Source organism: Candoia aspera, chromosome 1 (genome assembly GCF_035149785.1).
Source record: "Candoia aspera isolate rCanAsp1 chromosome 1, rCanAsp1.hap2, whole genome shotgun sequence".
Classification (NCBI taxonomy): domain Eukaryota; kingdom Metazoa; phylum Chordata; class Lepidosauria; order Squamata; family Boidae; genus Candoia; species Candoia aspera.
The window spans coordinates 81,165,811-81,193,200 of record NC_086153.1 but is presented as its reverse complement, the minus strand read 5'-3'; the positions used below and the strand labels follow the sequence as shown (position 1 = coordinate 81,193,200).

The 27,390-nt window shown below is 36.3% G+C and overlaps 1 protein-coding gene across 3 annotated transcripts; it reads right to left on the bottom strand.

Annotated features, from left to right (window-relative positions):
• Positions 1 to 520: 520 nt before the first annotated feature.
• Positions 521 to 21,189, bottom strand: WTAP (WT1 associated protein). Of its 3 annotated transcripts, none has more exons than XM_063307900.1 (8): positions 20,920 to 21,189; positions 17,266 to 17,303; positions 17,128 to 17,183; positions 15,414 to 15,472; positions 12,366 to 12,493; positions 9,144 to 9,322; positions 3,822 to 3,976; positions 521 to 1,722 (listed from the first exon to the last, which is right to left on the bottom strand). In XM_063307900.1, the coding sequence occupies exons 2-8, from the start codon at positions 17,293 to 17,295 to the stop codon at positions 1,139 to 1,141; spliced, it is 1,191 nt and encodes a 396-aa protein (XP_063163970.1). In that variant the 5' UTR covers positions 17,296 to 17,303; positions 20,920 to 21,189; the 3' UTR covers positions 521 to 1,138. The 3 variants fall into 3 exon arrangements, with proteins under 3 accessions (XP_063163970.1, XP_063163971.1, XP_063163972.1); XM_063307901.1 differs by lacking the exon at positions 20,920 to 21,189 and adding an exon at positions 20,545 to 20,763; XM_063307902.1 differs by lacking the exon at positions 20,920 to 21,189 and adding an exon at positions 20,137 to 20,156.
• Between the last annotated feature and the right edge of the window lie 6,201 nt (positions 21,190 to 27,390).

Genomic DNA, 27,390 nt, shown 5'->3' with positions numbered 1-27,390 from the left:
GTGAAGTATCTTGAGACAATCTATGAATTTTTATTAAACTGGACAGAAAATTTACTATGACAGTTGTTACTCTGGTTACTCAGTCCAAATATGATATAGGCTTAAACACATACCACAGGTTTAGAAATTTACTTTTTCTATGGAAAAGGACTTGCAGGCATGTTTTTCCTGCCTACCAAGGAAGAGAGAGGTACAGCTAAGGATTTCACATACGGAATATTTTCAATACCTGTATTTGTTACTCAGTTTTTACTCCATCTTTCTGCCCAGAAAGTAGGCTGCACCACTTTCATTATGTAGGAATATGTCAGTGCAAAATCCATCATTTGTCCCAATAAGGTACTGTATGGAAATACTCTTGGATATTTTAGATAGTATGCTAATTTGCTATGACAAACTAATCATTTAGTGTATTAATTGAATATTTTAAAAATGATTTTATGAACAAGACCTCTGTAGAAAATGGCAATAAGGAAAAATCCAATGCTGAATAAAGAAAAATGCAGCAGCACCAAATAAATTACATTATTAAAAATTTTATTTAGGTTTGGTCAGTACAGGTAAGATAATATTGGAGTCACAGAGCAATATGCATTAACAGGATACAACAGTTCTTAAAACTGAGTAACTATGCACACAAAATTCTTAAACATTCTGTCACCTAAAGAGAACACACAGATGCATGGTGGCAAAAGTGGAACACAAACTACTATAGGACTCCCTCACCAAGTTTATTTTAGTTAGAAAACTACTGTACTGGGCAACTTGGCAGTCATTAACCCACAACTATTATGACAAAGTTTAAGTGTTATAAACAGTATGAGTAAAGAATGCCCTTACACAGCACAAGTTCTAGATATACACAGATTTGTACAGACATCATTGTGTTATACCTGGAAATAAAATTCCATTTTCAACTTCACATTAACTCAAAATATACCTTGAGCCTACACAAACATCCTTTTAGCAACATTCAACGTAATTAATTGTTAAAATTTCAGAAGTGGCAGAGGTATTGAAGCAGAAAACCCACAAAGGCAGAATTGTGACATATATGCACTAATTTGAACAGTTCTGGACAGTTTCTTCTCCCAATTAAGTGACACTATAAAAATTTTTTTTTTTTTGCAGAAAAAGGTTACAAAACCGAACCCTGCACATTTACATTAGAGTCCAAACCATTCTGAACATGACGAGACCCCGAAGTTCTGTTACCTTTCACACTGACTGTTTTCTCTTCTTGTGGATCATGATTAGAGTCTGTATCATTTGAATGGAGAGTAAGAGAATTTTCACTACCAGTGGGAGAGTCTACACTTTCGTACCCAGTACTGAGTTGGTTTATGTAACTACCAGATCCTCTGCCAGTTCTATCTTCAGAGTGGTTGGAAAGCTTATTACCATTGCTTGGTGAGGGTGGAAAATCATCCTCTGTTCCACTACCTTCTCTATAAAAACCAGGCCCAGCTGTCCTCTGATGTGAAGAGCTGCCATTACTTGGTCCATTGGCCAGGCGACCGCAATCTTTGCTCATGGTTTCTCCCTGATCTGTAGTTTCACAAGATGGAGTCCGGCTGGTACCTGGAGTTGAAGCTTGTAACTGCTGCTGCTGATATTGAACCAACTGTTGGCGAGTCTCTTTCAATTGTTGCTGTAGAACTAGAATGGTACTTTGCATACCTTCTACTTCCTCATCAAGCTGGATGATGAAATCATTCAGTTCTATATGAAGAAAAACAATTTGGAGTATATACTTAATAAGTAATACCTGTCTCTTCAAACTGAGCATAACCAAATAACTTGCTCAGTTCAATATATTAATACCTTATTTGGTCTTACACACATTCCATCATAGCCCTCTTAAAAAAAAACTCTTAGGTAAATTTAGAATCTATTTTTTGTGCATGCATGCACGCACCTGTGAACACAGAGTTCAACAGAATGTGATTTTTAGAATGTAAGTTTTAATCCCTATTTTATCATCCTTTTTTGTTTGTTTAAAGCTCTGGTAGATCTTATGGGCAGATTTTTGCAACTAGCCCTAAATTTAACATGGGGGAAATACATGAAAAATACACTTAAATGGGCTAAAAAAAGGTCAATAGGTATGCAAATGTCCCAGTGGTAGATCTGCTTATCTATATGGCTACATACATCTTACTGCTTCTGATTACTCTGACTTAAGCAATTGATCTTTTCTGTCCAAAACTGATCTACACATCCTAAAATAAAAACTAGTACTGAACTCAAAATACATGCACTGAGAATGTTCAAAAACAGGATTTGCTTACTCTATACAAATAAAAAAACTTGGTATCAGTAGCAAGTTATTTTCTATCTTTCTGCAAGAAACGTACGTTTTTGCTTTTTTATAAATTCTATGCTACCTATCAACCACCTCCAACACAGCTCCCTCCATGTGTGTAGGTTGGCGATTCCTAGGCAGCACAATCTAATTCATCTCGATAGAATAAAGTTGCAGCTGCTCTTTACTGTAATTGTGACGTACAGTATTTAATTTAAATGTTAATTAAATGATGTGTAAGTTCTCTGTAGCATTTACCAGACCAACATCAGACCCAACTCATTGTAACTGTAGCATAGAAATCTTCAAGCATATGCTAACATAGAGAAAGCAAAACTAGGCAGGTTTTTAAAGTCTGTAGACTATTACAACTTAATAAGAAACTAACCAAATTCAGCTAAGTTGAGCTATGACTTTTGAAGGCCCCAAAAGATAAAATAGCAGAGCAGACAATGGCACTAAACATATGGTAACCATATGTGGTCATTATACCTTTGAGAAATGCTAATTAAAACAGTACTGGGTTATCTTTCTTTTGTACTCTCATATAGGAAAAGACCCTCATTTCTACTGTAATTTCATTTACTAGTATCTTAGCTATCGCATTTATGTAAGTATGTGTTAAAGATGCATTCAAAATAATTTTAATTAAGAATTAAATCAAAGTAATTTGCTAGATGGAACAGCCTCACTACTACTTACTTACTACTACTGGTTAAGATGCTGGGCTAGAAACCAGGAGGCTGAGAGTTCTAGTCCCACCTTAGGCATGAAAGCCAGCTGGGTGATCTTGGGCCAGTCACTCTCTCAGCCCAACCCAACTCACAGGGTTGTTGTTGTGGGGAAAATAGGAGGAGGAAGGAGTATTAGGTATGTTCACCGCCTTGAGTTATTTATAAAAATAATAAAGGCGGGATAAAAATATAAATAAACAAATAAATGCAAGTTTCCAATGGCTGTGAAACAAAAGGATGTAAAGATAGTATTACAAAAACAGTCTTCAACTCAATCACACATTTACTTGGAAGCAATGTAAGTCATTTTAAATTTAAGTGCTAAGTTTCTACAACCGTCTTCTGAGCCACTGAAATAACTTTAGATATACTAATGAAAAAGCTAGAAGAGGATAAGAACTTATCTACCACCACTAGGACTTCTGCTTTTCAAAGAAAATAATGAAAACACTATACAACAGCCACAACATGCTTTTACATTATATGCTTAGTTTGTATAATAGTTTTGTTCAGTGGAAAGAGGGCTTTTGCAAAGGGGCACAGAGTTAGTCATGCAAGTTAAAATTAAACAGTCATTAACTATAATCTGAAAAATACATATGCTCAATTCTCATCATCATCTAGTTGTGCTGGTAACTACAACAGGTTGTATGAACTTGAAATCCCTCAGAACATTTAAATGTTTTCCATAGTGGAAATGTTTAATACTCACAATACGTTTTACTTTTGAAGCCTAAACAAACACAAAAGAATTCTCTATTTTCTTTTTAAAAATCCCTTACCATCCTGACTGCTTTTAAGCTCCTCACTATATTTCTTCTGTAAAGCCAACTCTGCCTCAAGTTGTGCAATACGTCCTTGGGACAGTTGCCTTCCAAGCTCTTGATTCTCCTGGATAAGCATTCGACACTTCGCCATTAACTTTTTGCCTGTTTGGCTGTAAAGGAAAGAGCCATCTATCATAAAATGAAGACAAATTTCTTTCATCTCCCTTGATAAAGCTGTCACTGGAAGCACTATTTCTGTAACACATCTTTCTAAAATTTCTTGCTGCCAGTTGCCATTGAACATTGTTTATTGGTCTTCTGACCCCATCTGGTCAAACTGAAAGGCAAGTTTCTACAGTTTAATAATCAAAATATAATTATGATCAAAAGGCATCTACTGCTTTTATGTTCTGACTGGGTAATTTTCAGAAGTAACTGGACTCAACAAGGAAGGGTGGAGAAAAATGATGAAAATAGCAACATCCAATTCTTGGCTTCTATGAACAGAAACATGCAATTGATTTACATAGTGAAAAGCCTAGTCATGTCTATATGCCTAACTCCGTGTCTTCAAAGCTAAACAAATTTGGAATCACCAAAAACCAAGTTTGGGAGTGAAACAAAGTTCAACAGAGTGAAATTTGTTGAATATATTTCATGACTCTTCCCCTATTGGTCTCATGCCAGGTATGCTGCTCTCATGTCAAGCAATCTACATGCAGTCCAACTATCTCTGGCATCTCCTTTTTATATACACCGAGTAACCCACTACCTTCAGTAAGCAGCCTATGCTAGCGGAAGCAGCACTACATACCTATATGGCTTGAGAAGGTATCAGCTTTCTAGGAATAGCCAGTCATATTGCTGTAGGCTAGTATAAGACCACTATGAAGTTGCAATTAACTTTCTAAACGCAGTAGTAGTCTATGCCAACAATAGCATAAAAGTAACTGCTGCTCCTAGACCAATTTAGTTACTTTGACAATTCATTGCTTGATTTGTCAGGAGTTCCATTCTTACAAATCTCCAGCTTTTGCCTAAAACATCTAACCAAGAGGAATGTACCTTTCAGGGCGTAACATTTTATATAATCAGGAAGCTATTTCTAATGTTTAGTTGAAATCTTTCTGTTTATAATTTGAACTTGCTGGTTCAGGCCTACACCTCTAAACTAGCTGAAAATGTGACCCTATATGAAAGCCCTTCAAATGTGGAAGAGGACTATCACATCACCTTTTAAATAGCCTTTTTAGGCTAAAAGCATTTTCCTCATTGAACTCTGATATCTGTCCCTCATCAACTTTATCACTCTTTGGAAATTTTTCTCAACATCCTCCTTGAATTGTGGTAGTTAGAACTGTTTTATTTGACAAAATTATTTTATAGTTTATGTATGTAGTTTTATTTTTTAAATGTATGTAATAAAGGAATCACAACTTAGTGGTAAAACAGCATACATCAGCATTATTGTGAGTTAAACTCTAGTTTTAAAAAATATATATGGGATAATATATTGAACAGCTACTGTCACTTAAGAGAATATTGAGCTGGGTAAACCAATGGTATGATTCAATATAAGTTATTTTAAAAATTCCTAAATGTTATGATCTGGCCAATAGCACCAACAGAAGGCAAAACACCTATCTTGAAAGGCTTAAAAATGCAAGAAACCACCTTTTCATCATAATAAGTGCGTTAAACTATTGGGAGGTAACTTAAATATATCATTTTAAAGGACAAGCGTGGCTTGACAGACAGCACTAAAATCCCAAAAGAAAACACAAAACCTGGCTATATGTACCCCATTTAGGTTCTTTTCTATGTTAGGAAGCTATCATTTGCAATGTCATTCTCCATGGAAAAACACATGCCTATTTTCTGGGCTTAGCAAATACCTTTGAAGGTTTGATCACTATAATCTGAGTAAGTTAATTTCAGCATTCTTCCAATTGACTTTTTTTTTTTTTTTTACAAATCTAGTAAGCACCTGCTCAAAACTGTAAGTCAATGCATAACTATTAAATCACCCAGTTTTTTGTCTGGTTGGAAAAAACGACACTTTCAACGATGCTTTCTAGTAGACTGACACAAAGACATCATACAAAGTAGTTTCCTACGTAAATTATTTCTGTACAGGAAAACTGTAAATATAGCATAATGCCCAACAAGTGCATATATTGTGCATGTGTGGAACCCACTGTGAACCCTGGCTCCAAAAATATCTACATTACATATTATAGCATATACCTAGTTTTTTGTTTTTCTTGTTACTCATACATAAACTTGGATGCAGTAAGTTAACTCAACATATCTGGCTGGGAGACAAAAAGCTGTTTTAGACATGTCAAGAATCTGGCCTCAGTTTGTTTTTTTAATAGCAACCTTCATTGAGTATCAAACACTGTTATCTTCAAAAAAGCAGCATTTTATGAAGGTTAATAGACTTCTGTTCAAGGAAAAAAAAAAACTCATCCCAAACCCTTAATTCCTGGAAATAAGTGGATGATTCTTTGGATCCTGATACATGTCTATAAAAATTTGGCTACTATAGAACAGGTTTACTACTAACAAAATACATAATGCTGAATGTTTAGAATTTGAATAACAGTTTGAAGTTGTTTATGGCAAACATTCTAATTCTAGTAATTTGAACTAGATGTTATATATACTAACCTATAGAAGTTATTTATAAATGACTGAGATAAGCAAAAAACACACACTAGTTAATTAATTGTAGGTAATACAGTTTCAAGTTGTCCAAAGCATCTGGAGGACATCAAGTCAAGGAAGACTATCTTAAAATTTTGAAAGCTACACAAATTTCAAAACAATCTAATGAAATGCCAATACTGTATCCTATCCCTATTCATGTTCATACTATGAAGAGCATCTGTGATTTCCTCCTGTTGTAGTCCAAAAGCCTGTAAACAAGGGCAATGCAATACAATTCTTAAAACACTGTTGAAAAAAGATAAGATTTTGAGCACAGACTTGCAAAGACATAAGATCCACAAAACATTATACGCAGATACAAGAATATTCTTTCCTTAATACTTCAGAATCACTTTCACAGTGTAGAAAAATACACTACCATTTTGAAGCATAAGATCAAAAATAAATTATGGCAAAAAACACAGAAGACAAATAAAATATTTTTAAAATAATAAATTAACACTCATCTCTTGAACCAAACTTATTCAATCTGGGAGCCTCCGGGTTTTTTTGTTTTGTTTTGTTTTTAAAGAAGCTAACTCTCATCATACATGGTAGCTAGGGCTACTGAGTGTTGCAGTTCAAAACATCTGGAGGGCACCAGTTTAAAAAAGGCTGTCTTACAATTTCATAGAAATAATAAAGGACAGTAGGTACGACTACTTAAAATTAAAAGTACCAATTTCACACTTATCTTCTGATTAATCAGTGAAAAAATACGTGCATATCAAATATTCAATTAAGACTACAAATTAGCCATTTTCTGAAACCATTTTTTTAAATGGCAGATGTCTATTTTAAATGCAAGTAAAATAAATGCACCCTAAAATAAATTGCATCTTTAGAAACTAAACACATTTACCATCTTTCCTTCTAAATATCATCTGATCAAGTTGGGAGTTCACAAGCAATCTGTATGACACAATTAAAACATACCTATGAAGAATGATTTTCTGATTATACATTCAACAAATTTTACAAAGACAAGTGTAACATTTTAAGATACTTTTCCCTGCAGAAATCTTACCTCAGTTCTGTTGCTAGACCTTTAAAAGATCTTCCATACCATCCCACCAAGATGATCTTCAAAAGCCTGAATTAGTGTGAATTTTTTTTCTTTTGATAAATACCCATGATTTGTATACTATCACATGTTTATGTTTGATATAATTATATCAGAAGTAAATGTATTTCATAGAAAGGTTGTTTTAACTCAAATTAATTACTGAATGTGGACTGCTGGAACTATTAATTATATGTTTCCAGTTGAGATTTCCTATGCAGTAGTCCTCAATTTTCTCACTGAACCTACTAGAGAAGATTATACAAATATTGACAATGCAAGTAATTTTAGAAGTCTTTCCACTGTGATCTCAAGAATATTGAAATGTCCCATACTATTATCCCTAGAAATCACTTTGGATATGACATGGTGCCAGGCAGTACCAATGATTCTGAACTGATGTGAACCGATGGGATGCATGCAATAAATTTTGACATTATCTATCTTCCAGAGAACAGGGTAAGACATGGTAGCAGCCTGTTCTCCATTCTTTTATGTTCATATTTCATTGGAGCTTCAAACAGTAGTACAGCCAGCTGTGTCTCTCAATTACTCAGAGCAACTATTTTAATGCACATTTTAAAGAAAAGTGCAGTTTAAAATATATATATGAAACTAGATATACAATGGAATGCAAATGCACCATGTTAGCTAGGCAACTGATGCTGGTGTGCCTTGTATAGTTAGCGTATATTTTCTCAGGATAATATTATATATGGCAATTCTATACTGTCAAGGATAGGATAGGAATCACAACTAGTTTTTGATTATATATTCTAGTTGAGATTCACATGTATACAACTGTTCAACAATATAAAAATTGGTAATTAAATTGCACCTATGTTTGTACAGCACTAGATTTAGGAATTTACATTTTACCAGCCATCCACAGAATAATTTGTTATTCAAAACCATGACAAGTTTCACTGAATTCCTATAAAGCCCAAATACTAAGCAAACGAACACTGAGTGTGTGCATGTTCTCACAGCTGATTAGCAAAAATGTGATTTAAACAAAATTCACCTCATTTGAGTTTTGACCCAGCAGTTCAGTGAACAAGGAGGAAGTCCACAGTCTTAATGGCAAAACTGACTTAATCAGTCTCTACATCACTAGGTTTAGGATTAAGAGCGAAGCACATTCCACTTATATGTTTTACTGGAATTTGATATGATCAATTCGTGATTTAAAATCTCTAGGTTCTCCTCCAATTTGTCTGTAGACATAGTGTGCCACAGACTTTAGACTTCTGCTTCTCCCTCATTTTCTTCAAACAGAACCACTTTGCAAGTGTCTACATGTTCTAGAAAGTACACATTTTCTGTGGTGGCCACTTCTTCAGAACAGTCCGACGCTGTCAGGCCTCTGAAGCAAAGGGGGGGAAAAGCTGAAACACAAGGTTCATCTGGTAAGTTTTACATTAAGCAATACAAGCTGGACAGAATAAAATGTAGCTTTTGGCTCAAAACGTCTGAGTCTTGGTGTGGAAACGAGTACGTGGTTGTCCCACCAAAGCATTCTCTGTCAGGGAAGTCTTGACTGGGGAGTATGTTTTGTTTACCTATCAGGTGTAAATTTCCAGGCACTCAGTTCATTTTGGGCTTGTTCCAGTTTGTCTTTAGTCTGTTCCAGTTCACCTTTCATTTTTAGGAAAAACAAGTTGATGGCTGGGTCCACCATTGTTGATCTCAGTTGAGCAACACTGGGTTGCTGGACTTGCTTGAGGTACTGTATCTGATTCTGCATGAAGGAAAGAAACATTATTAAGTCAATATATTTCCACACAATCTGAAAAATAAACCTTGCTTTTGTATTGATATTAATAGAACATAAAACTGAACTCTGAAATTATATGACAGAATTTATAAAGGGGACTACAAAAATTGTAACAATTCATACAACCATCCGGGCACTAGTCACGAATTTTAGAAGTGGCACTACAATATAACTCCCCTCCTTCTGCATGTGCATGCACTATTAACATCTGCACAAAAGGGGCAGAGCTTGCATTGTGACAATGCTTCCACCATCTTGGTTTTTTGACCACCATCCCTGCCACTGATAAAATAAACTTTATATACTATTTTTAATTTTATCAAGTCAGAGTTATAAATAAATATTAATGCCATTTAAGTTATTTTTTTAAACTGAGCAATTTATAGCCTTTTATGAAGTTTACTTTTTAGTAGTAGCAAATTCTAATAAGCTGAAAAACCTATTTCTACTCATTAAGGATTACAAGGAAATACATGATTGGTCAATAAATCTGTGTCTTTGGTACTTACAGACTTTTAGAATTCTAAAAGCTAATTCTTACATATCTTGAGAGAAGGAATGTGAGCTTTGATTTTAATGAAGCAGAATAAATACTATAGTAATGGTGAGTTCCAATTGCAGTTATTTCAGTAAGTAGTATTAATTGTTCAGTGAGCTATAATAGTAAAAATGCAATGTTTAGAGTCAGTTGAAAAGTACTAATGCAATAAACTTTGTCCTCAAAAACCACAAATTCTCAACCTTAGGGCTGCTTAGAATTAGAAACTCAAGATAATTAAACATAGTAAGAGATGACTGCTAGAAACTCCGGTGGCTTTAATAATATAGTTTCATTTTCCCAGGTTTGGTACTGTCCCAACAAGGTAGAGGGTTGTAGGTGGTATCAACGGAAGGTTGGTGACATCAAAAAGGGCCACAGGAACTTTTTCAGCCTGTTTTCCTGGGTTTGGGGAGAGGAGTTTATGGTGAGAATGGGAACAGGAAGCCTCTGTGAAGAAAACTGTTCTATTTCCATCCTTAAAAAGTTCCCAGCTCTCACCAAAACAAGTGTGCTGCTAAACTTCAATGGTAACATTCCAGCAGTGAAAGGGGACACCTCTTGGAGATGTCCCATTCCATTTTCCACCACTATTTTTGAGAAAATGCTCCCCCCCCACATGCACACACGATACTAATTGGCCATTTTGCTCATGAATTTCAGTTTTATGGTCTTGAGATGCTTGACAGTAGCAATTAGGGTACAAGAGATACATACAGATCACAATCTGCCAGATGCATTAAACAATTAGTAGGACTTTATTCTAACCAATCTTATCTCAACCAACAAGAACATTGGCTTAAACATGTGGGATCTCAGGTATTTCTATAAACAGAAATGAGCTGTATTCATGTAGCAGACACAGAGTTACAACAAAACTCTGAATGCTTTAGATGTGTGTACAGCATACAATATGTTTTATAAGCATCTACTGTGAAAATGTGAAAGGATGCACAACAAATATATGAAATACTGTAGAGAGTTGTACATACACATCTGTACGTATTATGATAGATCATGCAAGGATTAGTGGACAGGCAACAGTAATAAAATACAGCTTTGACAAGAAGACAAACCAGACAGTATTTTAAATAGTCTTTCCATGTTAAGTTCTACAAAAGATTATTGGCAACAAATCTTCATACTATCATGGAAAACCAAATGATATTCCAGTCTTTCCTGTCAACATCTTCCACTGACTAGACAGAAAGTCTTATTTCTTAGTTATTATAGATACATCCCAGTGATTACTAATTAAATAAAACCAAATATATGAAGTTCTTCACTAAGAGGAAATTTTTTACTCCTCTTACCATCACTAAGTGCTGAAATGAACTATTACGCCTGAATCTTTCTATACTATCTTTAGATGTCCAATACACACATTTACAACCTTCACAGTATCCCTCATTCGCATGATCACCATTACAGTCAGTACATGTTGTGGGGGGAGTGGCTAGGAGGCAAACCAAAGTGGAAAGGGTGAAATTGATTAGTCTTGTCAGTTTCAAGCCAGCTGTCCCAGCACCACCAGGGTAAGCATTCCAAAGGGCAGGGGAGTGGAGAAAAGGAAAGCACAGGTGCAGTCATGTGATTTCCCACTTAGCAACCATTTCACTTAATGACAGAGCTGCTGGTCTCAAATGTGGTTGATAAATGAGGACTACCTGTAGCCCCTAAAATGGCAGAAAAAGCACACCCAAATTTCCTATCAAATTTCAGTAGTGTAGTTTGGGGTGACTTCAGAAATTCTGTCATGAGTACGAATGGTGAGCAGGAGGAGGCCCCTATCCAGGGGGGAAAACGCATATTTAGTTTAGAGACTTTGAGCTGTCATTCAAAGAAACCCAGAACAGACCCGCCTTGAGCTTTGGGGTTTAACTGTCTGGGTTTTCCCACGCTTCTTCAGTTTGATAGGATTTTCTGTCTACAATAGCAGTTAAATAAAACACTAGAGACTTTCTCCTCGTCTCAGCGTGGTCTTTGCTTAGCCAGGACAAATTCATAGGTGCAAGCAATCACTCTCTCATCCCCACCCCCAAGAGCAAACTTTAATTTTAAATTTATATGAGCATTACAACAGAATTGTGTAATACAAATTAGTCGTATTTATTTGTAGGTTCTCTAACGTTAGTGATAACCCATAGTGGAAATCTGTATTGAACGTGTTTTGCAATCATTATTGCCATCCATATTTGCTTATGGTTTGTTACTGACCTACAGTATGGCAGCACACAACCACTTGAATAATTAGAAATATGTCAACCTATTTTACATCACTGTAATAACTTTTCAAGTGTGCATTCTATTAAGGATACAGTCTTTTGATAAAAATATAAAAATCCAAGGTCATGCTAAACAGCTGGAATAATTAGCACAAGAGATGAATAGCATTGTTCAGAGCATTCAAAGCCAAACCAATAGATTTCAACAAAGACAGTCTCAAATGATTTGATTAACTTCACTTACAGTACACTCCTGCATCTCTTGTTCTTTAGTTGCTAGTCGCATCACCAAGATATTTTCCCTTCGAGCAGATTCTTGCTGTTGCTGCTTCAGTTTTTCTTCAGATTCTCTTAATCCAGTTACATCATTAGCTAGTGTTAAAAAGACAAGCAATTGCAAGGTTTATTACCAGAAACCTTCAAAATAATAAGATAAAAATTGTACCTAAATAAAACAAGGTCAAAATAATGTGGACCATAAATGCTGTTTGCCCCTTCTTCCTTTTGGAAGGGAATGTAAGACAGACATGAATAGTTCCTGTGAGAACACAGGCAATACTACAACAGGAAAACTCAGCCTATGACTATTTTCTATTGGCCTTACAACAGTTTCCAAAGAACAGAAGATAACAGTAATGGTATGACAGTGTACCATACAAGCAATAACTCTAATCCTGTGCTAATCCTCCTCCTCTGTCCAAATGTGATAAAATCATCAGCAAATTTATGGTGATAATCTTTACACCCATGGAAAAAACTAAAGCAGCTGCTTTGTCTGTTTAAAGGGAGCTACAGATAAAATATACATGACAATTATTGACAGGGCATTCTCCCACAGTGATACAACTGTAACAGCTTTCTGTAACTGAATTTAAGTTGCACATTAATTAACACATTTAGGCCCCTGTATGAGATCATGAAGAATTACAAACTATAATCTGTTCATTTGTGCCTGTAAATTCTACATCAAGCACAAAAGCATCAATAATAAATGCTTCCAGAACTTTCTTCTAGTTGCATTTTATTTTGAATTTTTATCTTGACAGATTCATATTAAACAAAATGGAACACAGCTTTCCTAGGTGCAGAAAAAAAGTAATTTCTCAAACTCTAGAGGCATTACATGGCTACCCACACAGCTACCTATCAGTCCCTAATTGTTGTTTCCAGTATTAATCCTACGGCACAGGTGAAGCCTAGAGGGGCAGTTTTGAGACACGTATGACTAACTTAAAATAACCTGAACTCAAATCCGAAAGATACAGCAGAGCTTAACAAACCCATTACTCTATAAAGGTTTCTTATTGAATACGGTTAAACAGAAAGTAAACAAGCTTGATTACCCAAAGGAAGAAAACAACATAACCATAAAGGTTTTTTTAAGCAAACAAAACAAAGAGGGGACAGAAAAGGAATTGTTTTAGCTTTTCGGCATCCGCTGCTTGTGAGAAAACACAATGAAAACAAAATTCTGGCTAATTTTCTTTGTCCTATATTATCTGGTGGTGCCCTTTAGACTAATTAATAGATTATCTTATCTACTGTTAACATGTTAAGTTCTTCTATACAAGACTAACATGTTACCACTCTCTTCCAATAAAAAAACATATAGGAATGAAGCAATAATTATAAAACTTGGCCCACATCACTTTTAGAACTAGAAAGTGGAATATAATTATATGTTTAATTAAAATACAATCTATTATAACACATTTCAAATGTATAATCAATCAACCAATACTTTCATGGATGCATTATAAGGGAAAGACTATCCAAAAGGATGTTTTAACTACAAATCCAAAGATGTTTTAACTATAAAATACTGAGATTTCAACCAATACATTCATGGATGCATTATAAGGAAATTAGTATCCAAAAGGGATTATCCAAAGATGTTTTAACTATAAAATACTAAGATTTAAAAACGTGTTACCTCTGACACATGGTTTAAATAGCTTAAAGCAAGACTGCATTGTTCTGGGGTTCTTTAGACTAGTACAATCAGAAAATGTACATTTATCAGATATTATCCTATATAAAGGCACACAAATAATTCTATTTCAATGATTGCAGAGATATATTCTAGTTCTCTATGTAATTTTAAAGGACAACAGGTCATGCAAAGTGGCTTGAGAATATGTGAAGCCCCAACATTCAACATTTTAGAGGTATGCAAAACATTTCATTTTGAACCATTTGATGTACAAAGCTTCATGAAACTCCACTGAATTGTGAAACAGATCCTTCTCAGTATATAGGAAGTGTTTCAAATTTAAAACACTTCCAACATGTTCAAGGCAGCATTTTTACACTAGAGTTTCATAAAATTTTAAACTCAAAATTGTTTAAATGAACCACTATGCACACTTCTATCACATTCCATCTGTCAACTGAGAAAATATTTATACCAGTATCTGAAATTGACAAAGCCCTGCTTCATTAAATTTATTCATAATAAAATGGTTTGGTTTTTACAAACTGCCCAGAGTCCCTCCTTTGGGGGGGTAGATGGGCAGTAATAAAAATTTGATAAATAAATATACTGGTGAACCAAACAATACTAAATAGCTGGCCTAATGAGTATGCCCAATAGAAAGTCTTCTGTCACTTCATGTCACAAAGATACTGATTCAAATATCTTTAGTGTATAAATTTTAATGTATCAGTAGAGATGAGAATCAGCTTTATACTAGACAGTCTGTCTCCTTTTCCCAGGAAGTCTTGAAAAAACTTTGCACAGAAAGTACAAAAAGAAATAATTCAGATTCTAGCTTCTAATAACTGACTTTTTAAAATTTAATTGTATGTGATTCTAAATTTAGTTTAGTTTTAGGGAAAGCTATTTACAAATGACTTGAATGATAGAGGTCAGATAGAGATAACTCAGGAGTACTAGCCTGATGGACTGCTTGGATTTTATATTTTATATCTATTTTATTTTTATAGATCTATTTATATTGTAATTTATATGTTTTAATTGTGATTTTATTGTAAACCGCCCAGAGTCCCCTTTTTGGGAGAGATGGGCAGTGACAGAAATTTGAAAAACAAACAAACAAACAAATTAGCATATAATCTTCCTCAAGCAGGTGATCAACATTAAGTCCCAGCTTGTGAATCAATATATTCAAACTTACAGAAAAATGTATATACCATATAGATATACTTTAGTTGCTATGCCCATATGTTGTCCAGTTATTCACTCCCAATCAACTCAATTTTTTATTGTCACTTCTATTTTTCAAAGAATATGGCAGGGTCTAATTATATATTCAGCTGATTTTCAACTTACAGTTTAGATCAGTGTATTTGCCCTCAAGAGCTTGCACGTATGCTTCATACTGCTTCCATCTAACAAAGAATGAAAAATATATTTCTGAATTGCATATATGATAAAAAAATAGCAGTATATGATCAAACTCATCCTACATCTTTCATTAAGTATTTTTTCCAAATACCGATCATTATAACATACCCAAGTTTTCATACCTAAGAACACCCTAAGCAGCCACAGGAAACACACACCAACAAACCCCTATTTCAAATTGTAGTCTGCTTTCCAAAAACAATTATGCTTTCTTTTGGTTTTGTAGATCATCTTAAGCCAAAAACAACCTAATATGTGAGCCAATACAAAGGCAATATCGTTTGAACAGGTTTTTCAGTAATATTCTTTAATAGTTATCTTTCTGAGTCTTTTTATATCTGGCTATTTTGATTACTTTTAAAAATATATACATACCCACAACACTATACTTTTTCAGGGGTTAAGCAACATTATGGAAAATATAGAAAAGGAGTAAGAAAATAAAAGGAGTAAGTAAAATATAGACGTAACTGAAAAAAACAAAAGACAGCTAAATCGAGTCTACAACAAAATCATTTGCCATTATCTCCCCATGCCTTTCTGTCCTTGCAAACTATATTAAAATGATTTCAGTGGCTCAGTGAAATTGTTAACTGCTTTTAGTCTCCTATTAGGGCATAAGATGGGGCAAAAGTAATTCTATAAACAACTGGCTCAAGGCCACTCACTAAATTGAAAACTGAACTGAGATTTTTCCTGTGCCTGTTTAGCCCAACCCAAATACATATCCAAATATGCATATAATCTTAGCTTTAAACTAATTTCAGGTATGCAAAAAAAATGACAGGTTCCTACACACCTGTATAAAACCACTGGTTTTGGCTTAATGCAATGTGCAAACCTAACCACTATGCTTTTTAAAACCATGCTTCATAAATCATGGCTTATTACACAAATCCTGATTAATAGAAACAATAGCTTAGTGCAATATGTGGATCTAGTCACTATGTACTTTGCTCCTGGTAACCTCATAGACTTATCCATGTACTTTTCTTTGGCAAGAAAACAGAAGTGGCTTGCCACTGCCTTCTTCCAGGTTGTTTTTTTTCAAATGTCCTCATCTAGCAATAGTTCTTAGATTTCCTGGCAGTCTTCCATTCAAATACTAATCAGGAGGACTGTGCAGTGCTTTGGATTTGATTTAGAAGAGGTGCTTCAGACTATGCTCATTGTTTTCAGACCTGCACTTCAGAAGCCTCCCTGCAGCAGTTGCACAAAAAAAAGCAAAGCTGCTTTAACAAGTTGCAGAAAGAGCCCACATTTGTGAACCCACGTGTTTCAAACTACCTCTTCCAAAGGGAATCCTACTTACACTGACTTTTTTTTAGAGATTAGCCAACAGTGGCTAGGGGCCGTTTGTAAGCAAAACAGTGGGAGTTTGGATCAGACTAGTAATGGGATACTTACATTTCTTTTCTTCTGAAATATCTCCTTGAATCTCAGTAAATCACAAACTACAAAAATTGGTATTTTAAGGGTTTAATTCCCCAAAATACCTGCTTTAAACTTTTTAATATTTTCAAATGCAAAAATGGTTTATTAATCCTCCTAACTCAATAAGCTCTTGTGACAATCCAAGTTATTTTATATGACACAATAAATGCATTTTTTGCTATTTTGAGATAGATCATTATTTTACCTTAAGATCAATTCCTCTCTAGGTAGAACCTTGAAGTCTGTTTCACTGAGGCGGGCCTGCACAAAAATAATTACATTGAATTATTTCATCTAGCATTGGCAAGGAAGAATAATACTAGAGTACATGTTTCTAGATTACCTTCTTTGGAAGAGGTTCTTCATTAGTCATTGTGAACTCTGTAGAAGAAATTAACACCATGTTATTTCACCCTTTTAACAACTAAATCTGTATACAACATCAAAATACAAAAGTTCCAATCAGTTTGAATATATGTAGTATATTTTTGGTAACAGCTTTGGGACTTAGTAAACATTTTAATTTCAACAATTTACATATACTCGCTATAACTCCTAAGAAATCTATCAGTTAAGCCTATTTAACTCTATATTGTAAAAATAACCTGGCCTCAAATTTCTTTATTTTCAATAATATTGAACATTTAAATCATTTCTGGAAATGCATGAACATACATGAATGTTCACTATTGTTTGGTTAAAACAGATTTATCCAGTTACAGATAACTCTGTCTTATTAGATTTATTGTTTTTGCTGTTTATTTCAGCAAGTAACCAACCTATGCTCACATTTATTGACTTTCAAATATTATCATATATTTTTCTGCACTGCATAATCAATTCAGTAGTAGAAACATACATTTTTCACAGCAGTAGAGAAAATATTTTGCTCAAAGTTTTAAAACATTGAGAGTTAGTTGTAGTGATCAACATCAGACTACAACCCTGAAACCCTATTTCACCAGATGAGGCAGTGACTATTTTTCAGGCTAACCTATTTCACAGGACTATTGCAAAGATGAAAGATTGACAACAGGTATAAAGCAATTAACAACTCTGTTGTTTTACATATTGCCATATCAATTCAATCTGAGGACCCAATCAATAATGCTTTACTTAAATTATCAGTAAAGAGGAAATAATTTTGATAAATCGCAAAAAAAAAAAAAAAAAAAAAGCCCACCCTTAAGGACAACCTTGTATATGGAATCCAATGGGACTTACTCCTAAATAGAAATACAACCTTATAAGAAAGCGGGCTGCAAGTACCACTGTGTGGTAAGAGACTCGATTCCTGGACAGATCAATGTAGTTTTCTTGGCAACAATACAGAACTGGCTTGCTTTCTCTTAGGATGTTTTGACTTCCCAATCTAGCCTACAGCCCTGGTTGTAGTTTTCCATCCAATTATTGAAGTTCTGATTATCCTTAAGGTTTTTCCCTGTAATGATCAGCCATAGTCAGACAGGTGCCATCCACTGCTATTTCTACTGTACCATAAGCTGCTTATCAAAGGAAATTCATGAAACCAGTCTGACCCATTATTTCAAATTACAGTGTGCAACTGGTCAATTTAAGTAGCCTTTTCTTTGAAAATTGGTTAACCCAGACTATTATCATTTGTTTCAAACTACAATAAAGCACTTCTGCACAATTCTGTTTATATTCAGTAGCTTTACTGAAACTCCCCTTTTTCTACTGAAAATAAACATTACCCATTTTCATATGACTAATTCTATAACAATTGTCCTCCCTTTGCATGCCAAAATACATTTGGAACAGATTTAGGGACTCTAGCAAATGAGGTATTTGTTCTGTGTACAGACTACATCTCGTATATACAACCCTGAAATGTAAAAACATAATCTGACCCCAAAATTGTATCTGTAACAGCCTCAAAAATGCAAGAACATTTGTGGAGTATAATAGAAGTAACCATACATTTTGTTAGCCATCACTAAGCTATATTAAATTCTGCTGAATTAATATTTAATAGAGATTGCTAATTCTAACTTAAGCTGAAGTACTTTTTTTTCAAGCTCTTTACTGCTATTAAATAAACTAAGTCAATTTTTGCTTATTTCAGAAAGGTGAGTGAACCAAGTATAACACTACCAAATTAGAATTATTTTTAGTGAAATGAAAAATATTTTTCCTCTCCGCATGGACTGAAATAGATGTAATGGCAACTATGGTTAAAATAAATTAGTATAAACTGTTCTACAAATACCTCATCACATATAAACCTGGTTATAATCTGAACAAATGCAATTTTGCCATTAGTACATTAACGATTTATAGTCTGGGCAGAGGCACCACCAATGTACTAAATCTACATGTGAATGGCTTGATCAATACAATAACTGCATTTCTACATGATGGGTCATGCAACTAATTCTTAACATAGGCAGTTTATTCATAGCCAACATTTCTATACTGGCCTTCAGAAAAATATTTCACTTTTGGTTGAATTGTGACATCCATTACAAAAAGTCTGCCTTGCATTATATTGGATCACCCGTTACATGTAGTACATTCATTGCAATCTAACACATCATTGAAGATACTTCTCTCTAAGCGACCTGTAGAATGAACAAAAATATTCTGTGTCTAATCTACATATGTATTCCAGCCTTCCCCAACTTGGGTCCTCTCCAAATGTACAGGGCTACAATTCCCATTTCCATCAATTACTGGATATGTTGAAACAGATGGTTTATAATTCAACAGATGAGGAGCAAATCATTTTGAAGAGTGATATTTCATGTGGAAAATAGCCAGTCACATCTCAGGCTTCATACAACTTTCGATGGTACAGTGGCAAAACTGCCAAGTAAAACACCAACATTAAAAAATTCAGTTTGGCGAAGCATATATAAATAATAAAATCTATGGTCAATTTAAGATTTTAAAATCTTCTAAGGGTAAACCAAACTAAGCTTAGAATCACATGTTAACCTCCTAATAAAACATAGCAATATAACCTATGCAATTTTTTTGATTGAAAATTGTGAAGGCATAAAACAAAACAGTAACAAACTTAAAGCATTTTTTGCAAGCTAAGGAGGTCCTAAATAACACAGGCATGTGATGTGCTGCCCAATTCAACCCATTTACTCAGAATACTCTGACACCTACTCCCATGCATAATTTCCGGACTAAAACTTTGTAACTTTTAGACAAGAACACAAAACACGTGGATTTACATCGACACCTCAAGCTTCTTAGTCAGACAGATTAAATAATTAATAAATTGAACGCGTCTTTGGAACTGTTCGGCCAGCGAAGAATATACTGCTTTCGGCCCTCCTCCACTTATGGCCGTCTAGGTAAACATATCAGCATTTTCCCAAAAACAAAGGTTGCATGTCTAAAATAAGCATTCGGAAGGATCGCAGGAAACAGGCGGGGGCGGGCGAGCGACAGCAAGATGCTACAGGCGTGGCGGTGTCGGACCCCCACCAAAGGAATGCCGCGAGGGGCATGGGGCCCGATCCCCGATGCACAGCTGGTAAAACGACGGCCTTCGAAACCTTTTCTTCGTTCTTTCCGGGGCAGAACTGTGGGTCCCTCTTAAGGCTGGAGCTTGCGGCGGCTCGCACGGGAGGAGGCCATCACTCACCTCCCGCCGATGGCGGCGGCACCAAGGCGTCGCGTCCTGAGCGCTCCGGATACTTCCACGCAGGGGCTCTCCTGTCGCATCAATAAACTAGAACCACCGCCCCGAAACGGTCACCACCGCCGCCACATTCGCTTCCCGCCTGCTCTTTATTAGCTGCTTCGCTGCGCTACAAAATGGCGCCCGGGAGGGAAATGAGAACAGCCGCCGCGCCCCTTCCTTGCCTCCCGCCTCGTCCCAGCGAGCAGGCAGCGCCACCGCAGCGCGGAGCCAACCGCTGCCACTCAATTCCCCGGCCCCACCCCCACGTCCTCCTCTCGACTGCCGCCGCCCGCGCGCCCACTCTCTCCCTCCCCCGCGCCTCCTATTCACACTTACCGGCCCAGCCAGCCAGCAACTGACGCCGCGACAGCCGCGGCGGCGCTTCCTCAGCGCCGGGACTACACTTCTCTGCCGCTTCTTTCGCCCCGTCCCTCCGTCGCGCGCGGGCGCTGTTTCCTTCTTTTGCTTTCTATGGGAATAAACAGCCGTTGCGCGGGAAAAGGGACAGAATAATTAATATTTTCGGGAGTGAATGGGTAAGAAGATGCGAAAAGCCCAAGTCAGTCTAGTTCCCCTTCTGTCAGGGTGCGCAGTTGCAAAGCATGATGGGAAGGAAGGGAGTTGGCGGAAGGATTCGAAATCGCGTTTTATAACCACCTGCAAGAGTGAGGCAGCTTTGGCGGAAGGAGATTTGACATAGAACGCCAAAAAGAGAAGAGCATCGAAGCTCCGTTTCTCTTTTTCGAACTGTATGTTTCTTTGTGAATTCTGCAAAATGATAAAATCGGTTGTGGCTCGGCTCTCGAAGGTCCAGTTCAATCTTGCGTAGAATGCAGAACTATCTAAAATAGCAGCCTGAAATGGTTTTAAAGGTGGTTTTTCCTGCGTAGGTCTGTTCCTTTTGCTAAACTATAGATTAGTTTGTAATTTATAATTTTGATTTTTATATTCTAGATCTGGTAGCTCTGTTCCCAGTGAGTATAGTACAGGAATGCAGCATTGCTCTCTGCAAACAAGCAAGGTATTCCTTTTTTTAAGGAATCAGCCGGAAAGCTATCAAGTGTTTCAGGAACGATCAACTCATTCGCATGATGAATTACTAAGAAATTATTTTTCCACAAGATATGGTAGCCAGTACTGCATGAGTAGTTTAAGTAATGTGGAAGAGCCAGGATTGACTGGACTCATAAAGTTAAGGCATAAATCATATTTCTCAAACATGAACAGTTAGATTTGCACAACGTAGTAAGCCAAGGGGTTTCGACAGGTGGGTTTTGACCCCCAGGGTTGCAAACAACCTGCAGAAGGGGTCATAATTTTTTCCGTTTTAAGCCGACGAGGCTTGGGCAGGTAAAGCAGCGGTGCTTTCAGTGCTTTGCTGGGGAAGCCTGCAGCATCTGTTGAGATACAGCAAAAGCTGAGATTTTCCATAATGCTACATAAATTAAAATGTAATTGTTAAAGCTAAGTGTTATAAACCCAGTAGTGAAATGGGGGGGAGTGCAGGGGAGGTTGCACATACTCCTTTTATCATTTCAGGTGATGATGATAGAACAAAATTTAAGCCTGCTGCAGTGTACCATGTAATTCAGTTACGACTTCTGACAGGAGAATCAATCTGAATCATTCAGTTCTACAAATTAATTGGTTCCTAATGCTTTCAGTGCAATCATGTACAGAAACAGCCAAAAGTAAATCCCACTGAGCTAAATTAAGGTTCTTCCCAAGTAGGGTTATGAAATGTGAAATACAAATATCCAGACAACCACTAATTGGCAGTGAAGAGGTTGTGTTTCCTGTATCTTCTTTTCGCTGTCATCTAATGATTGTCCAGATTTTTATATTCTAGATCTGGTAGCTCTGTTCCCAGTGAGTATAGTACAGGAATGCAGCATTGCTCTCTGCAAACAAGCAAGGTATTCCTTTTTTTAAACATGTCAATCCATTTTCCTCTACTTTTACAAGCATTTTTTCTTGCAAGTTCCAAGCCCCAAGTTGTCTCTAAAAGCAAACAAGTGTGTGTGTGTGTGTGTATATAGGCTATACAGAGCAAGCTTTTTGAAATTTATGTACTTGTGAATTAAAGTTAATTAATTAAAAAGTATAGTGTCTCACTACCTAGATAGTATAAATGCTGTATGTGACAGTAAATTAATCCATTTAATTGCTTAGCCAAAATTAATGTGAAAAATTGAAATTGGAAGCTTGTTTAAGGCATTACTTACATTGGCTTAATTTAAAGGTAGTTATTTCTAATTAGGCAGCTGATAGCTTGGTTTACATATATATACTATAATGGCTAAGCTATGATGAGTTTGGTGTAGTTTATAGCATAGTATGTGAACTAATCCAGTGTAGCTTATAAACCATGGTTTATGTCTTAGGCCTTTTCCGACAACCAGTGTGCTCCACCTATCCTTGAAGTGGCAGAAAACTACACTGGCATGAAATTGGCTGCCCTCATTGCCCATTCCTATTCTGTTTTTCTTACCTCTGATCCCAGTCATTACCAATTGCCTAAGGTCCCTTGCAAGGTAATAGATGACACTGCCAAGCAGAGGTTACACATCTTGAGGTTGCCCTTGGACAGTCTCAGTATGAGGAGGAAAATACTGCTTTAATGCCATTATAGCGAATCATAGATGTGACTTGTCTCACTTATGGCCGGGAATGAGATAAAGGCAGTGTGAGGGGGACACAGCAAGAACTGAAAAGTGTTGCTAATGCATGTTTGGGGCACAAGATGTAGTTGTGCAAAGGCCCTGTGAGCGATTGCTACCACCTGCACATTGAGCAGGACCTGAGAATCTAGGAGGACCCAGAAGTTGTTCACTGGATCTGTCTGGGCAGCAAGACTGACTTATCCATTAGGCACAATAGACACAGTGCCTAGGGCCCACAAAAAATGTTTTAAATTTTTTAAAATCAGAATAAAATTGAAGTAGAACGTATTTATTTTCAGGCCTTGCCTTTTGGTCTTGAAAATATACACAATAAATAGAATACAAATACATAAAGGAGAAATAAAATATACATACAATTCAAATTAAAAGCTCAGTTATATATTAAATGCCACCAAGGTAATTTAATAATTTTCACAGGAACATGTTACATTAAATTAAAAGAACTTATAAGGGAAAAGTAAATATTACATTTGAGTAGCAACATTCCCACATATGAACACAAATTTATTACCTAAATTTTAACTTTATGGCATTTTTATTGGCAAATTCCTGGATTATTCATCAAAGGATGAAAATCAATTTCAACTTTTAATAACTCAACTGGTGATTATTATTACAAAATAATACAATATTTACTATTCCCTATTTCACTGTAAAAATGCAAAAAAAATATTGAAAATCATATGAAATACAATGTTTAATACTATTATTTTTATGGAGAGAGGGGCCAATGAAAGCAAAAGTGCCTAGGGCACACAAAAGTCATAATGTGACCCTGCGGGGCAATGCAACCCTATTTATAACTATTGATAGGAAATTCCCAGTTCTAAGGAGACCTAGAACCCACAGCTTCTTAGCTTGCAAGGGTTGAGTTTAAGCCAGTTTCTCCTTATCCATGCTTCCACAGACATCAACACTGAAAAAGAACTTTGACGGCATCACTTGGTTGGCCAGGGTTTGAGACATACAGCTGAGTATCATCAGCTTTATTTACATTCCACATAAGTGATAGGACTTAGGTTTCATCACTTAACGCCTATGTATCAGCTGTTTTGATGGACTTCCTAAAGAATCAGAAAGTTAAGTTCTATACTACGAACAACAGCACTAATTAGTTCAATCAGCAGCCATAAAATAGGTAATGAAAGTATAATCTATATGATTTTAAAAAATGGAAAGAGAAGTTTTAGCTACTGTCATGAATGTACTTTGGAATATTCTGAATGTTGTACCGCCTCGGACGTCAGCAGTGCAACTGCTGATGTAAGATCTGACTGTTTGGACAAGAAGACATCTGCAGTTGCACTCTTCAGTGTATCAGCACCCCTCCCTGATGCTACTAGTCTTACCTAATCCTTATTTAGGACACACAGAGTGATTGCTTTTTGGCATCAACATTTTGCTGGCATTGAGTTCAAAAAGGAACTGGTTGCTGATTTACTAACTTTTCTAAACTGTACATTTGATGACATTACTAGGAATTTATCTTTGTTTGGTATATTACAATTGTTTCTAGTAGTGACATAGTCTCATGACATCTTTATATAGCCTTGTACTTTAGAAAACAATTTAAAAAAAAAATCCTGTACAATTAATAAGGTTGTATATTGCAAATTGGGGCCTTAAGTTGGAAAAACATTCTTAAGGCCTGTTTTGTCAGCAAACTGAAGTACATAGAGGAGAAATAATGTTGAGCTACTATAATAATAGGTTCCAACATGTTCACATTATGGTAATCAGAATTCATTATAATTTAAGTGCTTATGAGTAAGAACTTTCTCATGATAGAGAATGGTTTGCCTGATAAATGGTAGTATGTTTAGGCCTATGGAGACAGCCTCACAATTTATTATCATGGTTTGTTGTAGGTTTGTACTCACTTTACTTATGGCACCGCATGTCATCAGAACTGGGTGGAAAAAGTGAATTTCCTTTCTGTCTCCCAGATCCAATGATGGGAAGTAGAAGCAGCTGAAAATGGGCCTGCTTCAGTTGCAGCATCTCTTGTTTCTGTGGGGGGTTTTGTATGTGTTTTTCCAGTTTGCATGTGAGGGGTGAAACAGAAATGCCAGTGCAGTGCAGAAGGTTCAACTTTTCTCTGTCTTATGCATACGTCGTACCTTTAACTGTAATTGGGCCACCTCAATTTTTTTTTCAAACATTAAAATAAAAGTGGGGAAAAAAAACAGAACATGTCAGTGTCAGGTGGCCAGCAAACACAAAGGTCACTGTGATGCCAGCCAACACTAAAGGCTATTGGTGCACTATGGCGAAATGCAGTTTTTAGTGCTGTGTTGTAGCATTGAGGGATAAGTACTGTAACCATAATTCATAGTTCATAGATTTTATTTGCAACCATTGGTTTTAGCAAAAATCTGTAACCATAACTAGTACACAAATGTGGCTTAGGGTTATTTTGACGCATTATCAATGCTACTGATCACCCTGGACAAAAATATTTCTTCCATATAATCCTTAGTAGGTTGACCTGCTAACCTAAAACAACTCTAGTTGACTATTACAAATTTGTGTATATCATGAAGTAGACTGTAGCACAGGTCTAAGGATTACACCCTTTAAAGTAGCCTTAAATAGACAATGCCCATGTTCGCAGATCCTTTGAATTGTGAAAAGCCTGGACTGGTAGTTTTACATCAAGTGCTAAGAGAACCACTGAATTCAAGAGTAATCCCAGGATATGTATTTTGTAGCAACCACAAATTCCAAAGTAATTTTTTTAGAAGTTTACTCACTTCAGTGGTAGTTGTTTGGAAGTGCTTTTTTCATAGCATGTTGTGATTGAGGTGATTTGTGATTTACATGATTTAAGACTGATGTTATTTTATTTATTTTCTATCCCTTTATTATTTTATAAATAGCTCAAGGTAGCAAACATACCTGTTTCCTCCTCCTATTTTCCCCACAACCACCACCCTGTGAGGTGAGTTGGGCTGAGAGTGACTTGCCCAAGGTCACCCAGCCAGCTTTCATGCCCAAGGCAGGACTAGAACTCTCTGTCTCCTGGTTTCTAGCCTGTTCCCTTAACCACTAGACCAAACTGGCTCTCTATACTTTCTCCTTACCATTTAATAAACCATGATATTTATCTGGCTAACTGATCTTTATTATTGTATTCTATGCTCTAGAACTGCACTATGGCATTGAAATGTGATTGTTGCCTATAAAGCAACTTTCCATTTCTGATGTGTTGAACTACAAGCCAGTGTGAAAGCCTTATTGGCTAGGTGTTCTTGGAATTAATCTGACACATCTGGAGGGCATCAGGTTGAAGATTTTTCTAAATCCTATGGATCTTGCTCAGCAGACAGAAAATGCATTTGTTGGTAGAAAGTGTTTCTTAAGTTGAGAATTAGTATACTTCCAGAAGTGTAGCCAGGGTGGCATTTACCAACCAAAATAAGGCTCTTGTGGTACCTTAAAAACCAAAATTTGTATTATTGTATAAGCAGTTAGAAGTTTATAGGCTTTGGGTTAAAAGGTGGACCCCAAACAGGTCCAAGGATGTATATGTAAGTCTGAGGGCAGAGACAAAAAAAAAATCTGTTCACCAAGTGAACACTTAAAAAAACAAACTTGAAGGTGGGGGGGGGGGGGAGATGCGGAGCCTTTTTTTTTAGGCAAGTCCAAAATCAAAAGAAAAATCTTGCCACTGTGATGGTAACTGGATGGTCAATAAATTAAGGAATTTGGTTTTTACTATTTTGGAGGGAGACTCCAGCACAAAAATGTGCTAGAAAGGGAGGAAAACTGGCGTGAACCTTCCTGGAAGATTTTCTGATAGCAAATTTCATACAGATAGATTTAATTCCTCGTGCTTTCTACTTGGAAAGGAGAGATACCTATATAAATACAGCGACCATAACGCGTGAATAGCCTCCCTAGGTCTCATCGCGGCCAGCGTGGGACCCGCAGCATCAGCTCCGAAAACGTTTGGACAACAACCCACGCCGAACTCCAGAACCAGGCCGCGCGCTCTCCGCTCGATTGTCTCCGATTGAAGCGTCCTTCATCAGCCGGACCTCAGTTTCTGTCTCGTGACGATGGCCGCCCCGTCAGCCTAGCCCTCCTCGAGAAAGAGAGGAGGTGGGCGGGGCCCGGGGTA

What these genes read in the sequence shown, in the direction of transcription:
- WTAP (XM_063307900.1), bottom strand. Translation starts at nt 17,295, where the DNA reads ATGACTAATGAAGAACCTCTTCCAAAGAAG. An exon ending in AAGAGATGCAGGAGTGTACT is followed by an intron (nt 9,323 to 12,365) that starts GTAAGTGAAGTT and finishes TCCTTCATGCAG; the next exon opens with AATCAGATACAGTACCTCAA. An exon ending in TGGAAATTTACACCTGATAG is followed by an intron (nt 3,977 to 9,143) that starts GTAAACAAAACA and finishes TTTCCTTTACAG; the next exon opens with CCAAACAGGCAAAAAGTTAA.